At 58.7% G+C, this 8,146-nt stretch overlaps 2 protein-coding genes across 3 annotated transcripts; one reads left to right on the top strand and one right to left on the bottom strand.

The window, feature by feature from the left end:
* Positions 1-1,922: 1,922 nt before the first annotated feature.
* On the bottom strand, positions 1,923-5,196 carry POLR2E (RNA polymerase II, I and III subunit E). 2 transcript variants are annotated; one of them, XM_088526762.1, is made up of 8 exons: positions 5,108-5,196; positions 4,785-4,959; positions 4,236-4,351; positions 4,015-4,095; positions 3,738-3,796; positions 3,474-3,552; positions 2,969-3,048; positions 1,923-2,234 (listed from the first exon to the last, which is right to left on the bottom strand). In XM_088526762.1, the coding sequence occupies exons 1-7, from the start codon at positions 5,162-5,164 to the stop codon at positions 2,983-2,985; spliced, it is 633 nt and encodes a 210-aa protein (XP_088382888.1). In that variant the 5' UTR covers positions 5,165-5,196; the 3' UTR covers positions 1,923-2,234; positions 2,969-2,982. The 2 variants fall into 2 exon arrangements, with proteins under 2 accessions (XP_088382888.1, XP_088382886.1); XM_088526760.1 differs by lacking the exons at positions 1,923-2,234; positions 2,969-3,048 and having other exon boundaries at positions 3,326-3,552.
* A 634-nt stretch (positions 5,197-5,830) lies between these two features.
* GPX4 (glutathione peroxidase 4) lies at positions 5,831-7,463 on the top strand. Its single transcript, XM_088526830.1, has 7 exons — positions 5,831-5,919; positions 6,107-6,201; positions 6,300-6,444; positions 6,543-6,694; positions 6,851-6,875; positions 7,037-7,096; positions 7,289-7,463. Exons 1-7 carry the CDS (start codon positions 5,839-5,841, stop codon positions 7,319-7,321), a joined length of 591 nt encoding a protein of 196 aa, XP_088382956.1. The 5' UTR covers positions 5,831-5,838; the 3' UTR covers positions 7,322-7,463.
* The last annotated feature ends 683 nt before the right edge of the window (positions 7,464-8,146 follow it).

Here is an 8,146-nt window from a genome sequence, read left to right as displayed (position 1 = left end):
GCCAGCCTTGCAGCGCTGCTTGTATTTATGGGCATTTGTTTTTACTCGGCAGGACCATGCAAAGAGGCTGTAAACAAGCTCCAGGGACGGATTTTACTAGTGCATAGTCTTGAGCATGACATGACCTCTCAGGGAATACTTTTGACCCTAAATAGACATTATGCCACCAAATGCAACAGCAGGGAGAAGTAACAAACACAGAACTAGTCCCCTGCCCTCCCTGGGAGGGAACCTGCTCTCTGCCCAGGTGCCAGGAAGACGCTTTCCCTGCAGGGTGCAGGACAGTCACTGTCTGAATCAAGGAGCTGGGAGCAGGCGGAGGGCGGGATTTTTGTTTTCTGGTTTGTTTTCCACGTTGGGTTTTGTTTGTGAAAGAGATGACCCTTTAACACATCCACTACCTCTGCTGGCAAAGGAAGTTAAAGGATCAAACATGACCAGCCAAAATATTTTTTTCAAAGCTATGACACTTTTCTGCACTGAAACAGAGAGGAAAAATAGATACCAAGCTCAAAAGAGCCAAAAGCCTCTTTCTACCCTGCTGGTGCCTTTGGCCTTTGCTCCTATTGCCGTTGTTGAGCGGCCCAAGACTCAAGCCAGCAGGGCAGATAGGAATAAAAACCAAGAGAACCTGAGTTAGATGCACAAGGGCCAGCACACACAAGCGGCTAGTAGCCCACAGAACAGCTCCTATAGAACTGCAGATCCAAAGCTGGTTTTTTAATTGAATTAGCCAGGCCCTCCTTTAGTGAAAGGCTGGACACCAAACAGCCTCTCACCATCTCCACCCACACCAGGCCTGATCATTGCAAGTCTTAAAAAGCTTTCCAAAAAAACTGGATAGGGAGGAAAAAAAGGCAGAGACAAAACTCCAGGCGGCTCCAGGAAGCCAAATGGGAGAAGGTGGAGGGACATTTCAGCTACAAGACAACGGGTGGTGCGTGTAGGTTGCAGGCACCTCATTACTGTGGACTTGGGTCATGGAGTAGACGCTCGAGTCAGTGCTGACGAGTATCAAATCTTCACAAGAGCAGTGATAGCCTGGGCTTTACAACTGCCACAGTTCTCAAAATGACCTTTAAGTGCGTCTCAATGCAAGAGTTAAAAGGTACATGGAACAGAAGGTGACTAAGCAGTGAAGTAACTCAGAACTGAGCCAAAGAAGAGCTAGAAAGACTCGTGAGACATTCTCCCCAAGGATGGTTGGATTTTCCAGCAGGCCCTTTCGACAGCAGAGGAACTCCCCTCTCTTGCTGCAGAGCCACCACCACTGGTGGCACCACGTGTGTTTGCAAGGACGATGACGGCGAGCGTGAGCGAGGGAAGGGAAACGCCCTTGAAGTCAGGGAATTGCAAAAGCTTGAGCTTCCCCGGGAACAGGCACCCCTGTTTGTACAGAAACCCGGCACGGAGGCAGGGAGTCAGGTTTGCTGTGACATATCTGTACCACTGCACGAAGCTCTGCTTCATGTTCTGTTCAAATTTGCATGCTTGCAAGAATAAAATCAGTGTGTTCAAACCCGTGTCTGCCCCGGGGACCAGGATTTTCCGGACTCAAACCCATGGTGGCAGGAGGCCAAGCACTAGAGGGAAGTACTTTGTTTGCTTGCTACTAAAGCTCTGAAGTTTAAAAACTCAAGGGAAGTGAAACTGCTCACGATGTATGGAAGGGGATAAACAACTTTCCGCTCTGGTATCTGAGTCTCAAGGTATCAAAATAAGGGTCAGAGAGGTTACAGGAGATCAGAGCAACAAGGTAAGTCTCAACTGCCCAGGAAACTGGATCAAAGTTAAACGGATGAGCTCTGGGGCTCAGTCCGGAACCTTCGGCAGCAAAATACTCAGAAGGAAGAATCAGGGGAACCCACAAATTTCAAGAGACTTTGGTGCACAGAAAGACTGAGAAATAGAATAATAGTGAGGAACAGCAACAGTACAAACCTTTATTAAAAATAAAGTCCTGTAAAACAGGAAAGCAAAGGCCTTCTTTCCACTCATTTCCTCTCTGCACACTTCAGTTGCTTCATTTTAGCTTCATGGCACTAGTCCTCATAGGAAGAGAGTTGCAGCAAAATCTACACTGGAGAATGGGGAGCTACAGGCCATATAACATGAACGTAGAGAGGCAGTGCAGAATTTTCTCAGTCATTTTTAGAAAAAGGCAGGTATCGTAGAGCGCCTGTAAATGGGTGACGCATGGGAGGATCCGGAGATGACACAATTCTCCTCCACACCTGGAAGAAGGAGAATTTGGGATGTGAACTGCCTCACGCCTCGCTGGGCTGGCAGGCAAGGCCAAGCTGCAGCGGGTGCCCCGGGCACCGCGGAGCCGGGCGCGGAGCGCCCGTGAGCAACACCGCCGCGCTCTGGGGATACAGCCTGACCAGGTCGGCCCTTTGCACAAAGCATTTACAGCTCTTCTCCTGCAAGGCAACCCTGGAGACCCCAGCACCTCTTTCATAGAATCACAGAATGCTGAAGGTTGGAAGGGACCTCTAGAGATCATCTAGTCCAACCCCCTGCACACGCAGGGTCACCTAGAGCACGTGGCACAGGACTGCGTCCAAGCGGGTTTGAAGATCTCCAGAGAAGGAGACTCCACAACCTCTCTGGGCAGCCTGTTCCAGGGCTCTGGCACCCTCACTGGCAAGAAAATTTTCCTTAAGGTCCTGTGGAGCTTTTGATGCTTCAGTTTGTGGCCGTTTCCTCTAGTTCTGTCGGTGGCCACCAGTGAAAAGAGGCTGGCCCCATCCTCCTCCCTGCCTCCCTTGAGGTACTTCTAGACACTGCTCAGGTCCCCTCTCAGCCTTCTCTTCTCCAGCTGAACAGGCCCAGCTCCCTCAGCCTCTCCTCACAGGGCAGATGTTCCAGGCCCCTGATCATCCTCGTAGCCCTGCGCTGGACTCTCTCCAGCAGCTCCACATCCCTCTTTCCAGCCCTGCCAAGCGCACCCAGGGCTCGGCCTCACCTGAGGGCTCCTGGTCACTGCACCAGTCTGTAGGTGATGTAGCGGCCGGCGGTCTCACTGGGCCGTATGATCTTCACTACCTAGGGGCCCAAGAAAAGCAACCCATGAGCGAGGGAAGCCAGGGGCAAGTTTCCCCAGCAGGGCTTCCCCACCAGACACACACACAGACCCAGACAGTTGTCACGCCACAGCCCTCTGCAGCCACAGAGGCTTTTGTCACTAAGCTTCACGTCTGCTGCTGGAGTGCAGCACAGAAATGTCACGAGGAGTGAAAGGCTGGGGCTGGTGTCACATCTGCTGATCCTCATCAGCTGATTTAACAGCCAGCATCACCCTTCCTTGCTGGGAGTGCAGCTTGCACAAGTCTCTGCACCCTAACAGCTTTCCTGTGTGAAGGAGATGCCCTTCCCTTCTCCAAGGGTTCTAAATATCATCAAAAGCCCCTACTAGCTCCTCGCTCCACCTGCGGAGAGCTGCTGCCCATCGCCAGCTGTGTCACACTTACCTGACCTCGCTTTATTCCGAAGTACCTGGCAACAGGATCCCCCGCCTGTATCCTCGGCAGCTGGTTCTCCCTCAGTTTACTACAGGACAGTCAAGGAAAGGCTCTAGCAGGAGAAGAAGCAACTGGCCCAGGTGCCCACTTGTTCTGGGAAAGGGCACGTCACTAGAACAAAGCACCATGCTGCCACATGCACAAGCAGATTCATTTTCAGGCCAAAGCAAGTCTGCATCACAGCCAGGAAGGGGAGGAATGAGCCAAGGATACTATCGGGCTAGCAGCTCCGTCACTTCTTCCTTTGTCATGACCACATGCTCTGGAACCAACTGTAAACAAAAGGCAGAGATTCCAAGATTATAAAACCAGGGAAACCAACCATTCCCTCACGGAAGCAGGAGGAGGAACATGTGGGTAAGGGAAACGGGAACTGCTGCTGTGTCACTCGGGCTGACCCTCCAGCCACAAGGTCCGTGGCTGCTGGCTGAGCCTGCAGCTCAGCAGGAGCTGATAGTGCTGCCCTTGCCCCGCTGCCAACGCCGCCTACCTCGTGCTCCGTGATGTTGATCAGGAGCTCCTGCTGCAGGAACTGCTCCAGGATGTACTTGGGAGCCATGTCTACCAGGGACTGCAGAGGAAGAGCACGTCAGGCTGCAGCACGGGCACTGCTCCAGGGCAATCCTACCCACGCAGCAGCGAGGAACAAACACCCGTGGTTCAAAATCATCCTCTGAGCCCCCAAACAGCTTTTCCTAGGGCGCGCGGTACCTGCTTTGCCGAGGGAGTCATGCCTTGCTGCACCACGATCAGCGCTCTGGTGATGTTCTCCTCCTGCATCCTCTGGCAGTACATCTTGATCGTCTTTATTCCAACCTTGGGCTCCTCTAGGAAACAAGTTGGCCCCAGGGTTACAATACATGCGTGTGAGAAACACTCTAGGAATTGTTATTTTGCATTTAGCTTATGCGCAGATTCTTGTTCTGCTTTGATGTATTTCTCCTCTGCACAATATTCTGCATCCAGCCCAGCAGGGGCAGACGTTACCCCTGGGTCGAACACAACAAACTATGGAAAGCTTCACCCAATAAAATCCAATGGGATAACGCACGTGCAAACCAACAAAACCTCACGTGGCAATTACCACATCAAGATTTCCATCTTGCAGGGCAGGAAAAGGCCTCTGAAAGGCTCCCTGCCAGCAAAACAGTTGGAAATACACCAAAAAAAGGGGGTTTCTGAGCACGGGGGTCGCACGGTGACATTCAGAAGGCAAAGCCACCCGTGCGGGCCCGCGGCGCAGGTGACGGCGGCGCTCACCGGGGAAGAACACGAACATCTGGTCCGTGGGGTCGTCGTTGTGCGCCACGAGCACCGTGAGGTCCGTGCGCCGCGGGCGCCCCTCGCTCGGCTTGTCCCCGAACTGCGCCTTGAACTCGTCCAGCGTCTGGTCCAGCTCGTCCTGCGTCACCAGGTAGCCGCGGTCGTGGCAGAGCTGCAGAGAACGCGCGCGCTTGAGACACGCGACGCCGCGCTCCGCCCCGCGGCCTCGCAGGCAGCGGCCGCCGACCGGGCCCAGCTCTAGCGCCCGCGGGGCTCCCCGGGAAGCCGAAGGGACCCCCAGGCGGCCGCGGGGCCCGCACCTGCATGATGGTCTTGCGGATCTTCCACAGCCGGTACGTCTCCTCCTCGTCGTCCATGTTGCCGCGCCGCTCTGCGCACGCGCGGCCGCCCTAAGGCGGGAGGGGGGCGGCGCCTCGGGAGCAGGGGCTGCTGGGAGCTGTAGTCCCGCCCGCCTCATGGCGCCGCTGCTGCCCCCCGGCGGGCGGCGGCCGCGCTGCGGGGGAGGGGGGAAGGGATCTGGGATGGATCCGCGGCTGGATGTGGGATGGGGGGATGGATCCGGGGGCGGATCTGGGATGTCACCGCACACGGACACACGAGAGTCCGCGTCACGGCAGAGCCGCGGCGCTCCCGCCCGTGGGGGCTGTGACGAAGCGCTGAGAAAAGCCGCGAGCCCGGGCCGGGAGCTGCCCCTTCGCGCCCTGCACGGCCCGGCGGGACAGCCCTCTTGTCCCCTTTATTCCTCTTCTCCCCTTTAGCATCCTTGTCCCCTTTAGCCTCCTTGTCGCCTTTAGCCTCCTTGTCGCCTTTATGCCCCTTGTCCCCTTTAGCCGCCTTGTTTCAGCGTTTGCGTCACCCTCCGGCCCCCGCCTCCCTCCCTCCCCCCGGTCTCGCGGTTGCCGCCGCCCGCCCCCACCTGTCCCACAAACAGGGGCCTCCTGCTCTGCGATTGGCCAGACGCGCCGTCCGTCAGGCGGGGCCGCGCCGCCTCCGCGCGCTGATTGGCCGCGAGGAAGGGGGCGGCGGCGCGATGGGTTTGGGTCACTGGTCGCGGCGGGCGCTGCGGTGCGGGGTGGCGGCGGCGGCGGCTGCGCGGCGGAGCGGGAACATGGTGAGCGCGGCGGGGCCGGGACCGGGACCGGGGGACCGGGCTCGAGGCGGGTAGCGACCCCGCGGGGCGGTGACCGCAGAGCCGGCCGGGCCGCGGCCCCGCGCGCACGTGATGCGGTGCGGGCCGGTGGCGGGCGCGGGCCACGCGGCCCCGGGGACGGCGCGACGCGGCTCTGGGTCTCCCGCAGTGCGCGCAGGCCGACGACTGGCGCACGGCCAAGAGCATCTACGACTTCCACGCGCAGGACATCGACGGCGCCCCGGTGTCCCTGGAGCGGTACCGGTAGGAGCTTGCGCAAGCGGGAGGGCGAAGCGGCGCCTTCCCGGGCGCGCTCGCCCGCTTCCCAGGGGGAATCGCGCCCGGAACCGCTCTCTTTGCAGGGGCTTCGTGTGCATCATCACCAACGTAGCCTCGAAATGAGGCAAAACGGACGTAAACTACACTCAGTTTGTTGACCTGTACGCCAGATACGCTGAGAAGGGTTTACGCATCCTGGCCTTTCCCTGCAACCAGTTTGGAAAACAGGTACGTGGGAGCGCGGGAGGAGCCCGCGCAGCGGCCGGGGGGCTCCACGCTCAGTGGGAAGAGGCCGAGGTGGCAGCCCCGTGTTTCGCCTCCCGCAGGAACCCGGGGACAACGCTCAGATTAAGGCATTTGCTGAGAAGTACGGGGTGAAGTTTGACATGTTCAGCAAGATCGACGTCAACGGGGACAATGCCCTCCCGCTGTGGACGTGGATGAAGGCGCAGCCCGCGGGAAAGGGCACCCTGGGCAAGTGAGTTGGAGCAACCGTGAGCCCCGGCGGTGCCGGGAGACCCTGCAGTGGGGAGGACAGGGAGGCTGCGGCTGATGGAAACGGGTGGCCTGGCTGCAGCAAGGGGAGTTGTTTTCATCACAGACTCACCTCTGTCCTTTTTTTCGTTCCTTTTAGCGCCATAAAATGGAACTTCACCAAGGTAGGATAGTGCTGCTTTGTGCTGGGCTCTGGGGGTGGCTCGGCGAGGCCCTGATCCGGGGCTGCAGGGAGAGGGATCCGTGTGCGCGGGCGCTGCTCCCTGCAGGCGGATCTGCCCCCAGCAACTGCCGCGCTCACCCGGGTGCTTTTTCACTCCTGCAGTTTCTTATCAACCGCGAGGGCCAAGTTGTGAAGAGATACAGCCCCATGGAGGATCCCTACGTGAGTCCTTGGGGAGGGCAGCGCGGCGGTGCCAGCTGCTCCCGCAGGCCGCGGGGGAGCCGTGCCCAGAGGAGGCTCCGTCCCGAGCTCTTCCCGCCCTCCCTTGGCCTTGCTGCACCCGAGGGCAGCGCTGGGGGTGGCTTCCTTTGGGGACAGCAAAGTGCTCAGCGTGACGCTCCCTTCCTCCCCCAGGTGATTGAGAAGGACCTGCCTCGGTACCTGTAGCCCCGCTCCTGTCACCCCTGCTGCCCTGGCACCGGCTGTCCTGCTCCCTGCTCCCCCCTTCTCCAGCTCCAATGACGGTCTGTCTTGAAGCCAGCTCGCTGGTGAGGCAGACCCGAAGATTTGGCGTGCACCGGCTGGAGGAGGCGACCCAGGGCCCCCGGCCTCTGCGGGGCAGCTCCTCTCCAGGCGCAAAGCAGCAGCTGATGTCCCCTTGCAATAAAGTTATGGGAAATGCCCGACCGTGTCCGGCTGGTGCCCTGCGTGCGGGGAGAAACGAGGGCTCTGCGGGGCAGCTAAGACCTTACGCAAGTCCTGCCTCAGCTCCCTGCGCTGAGCCCAGCAGGGATAATCCTCATTAGGGCTGAGGGGGGAATTACACAAATCCTGGGTGAGCTGGAGCATCAGAAGGGCTCAAACAGATGGGAAAAGGCAAAACAAGGTGAAGGAACGTGGGTAGCTGTGTGGATCCTCTCCCCTGGGATCCCTTTTTCTCACGGAGCAGCAGGGAGGTTAGAGGATCAGGTAGTTTCTGCTGGAGCGAGATGGGGTTGGGCTGAGGGCAAGTGAGATCAGAATAAAAACAACCCTGGGCCCTCCCGGACCTGCCCGTGACCCCAGTGCAGCCCTGGGGCCTGGCAGGGCAGCAGGGACCTGTTGGGGCAGGGCAGGAGCTACGGCCAGAGGCAGGAGAACGTGGGGAGGCCCTCGTGCCGAAACGGGGCTGCGGTGCCGGCATGTGGGATCCTCATCCCACGGGACAGGATCTCCCTGTGCTAAGGATCCTCCCCGGGAACACGGGCAGCGGCCGCGCGGGCAGGGAATCGC

The sequence above is a fragment of the Tinamus guttatus genome, unplaced genomic scaffold, assembly GCF_059628265.1.
Source record: "Tinamus guttatus ecotype Peru unplaced genomic scaffold, ASM5962826v1 Tinamus_guttatus_pri_ptg000254l, whole genome shotgun sequence".
Classification (NCBI taxonomy): domain Eukaryota; kingdom Metazoa; phylum Chordata; class Aves; order Tinamiformes; family Tinamidae; genus Tinamus; species Tinamus guttatus.
Note: the sequence above shows the minus strand (reverse complement) of the source record. Positions and strands in the feature narration are given on the sequence as shown.

Bases quoted from the DNA above. Each gene is read 5' to 3' on its own strand.
- POLR2E (XM_088526760.1), bottom strand. From the start codon at position 5,164: ATGGACGACGAGGAGGAGACGTACCGGCTGTGGAAGATCCGCAAGACC. The intron at 4,352-4,784 runs GTGAGCGCCGCC...CTTGTTTCCTAG, and splicing joins GATGTTCGTGTTCTTCCCCG to AGGAGCCCAAGGTTGGAATA. The intron at 3,797-4,014 runs GTAGGCGGCGTT...TTTTGTTTACAG, and splicing joins TCAACATCACGGAGCACGAG to TTGGTTCCAGAGCATGTGGT.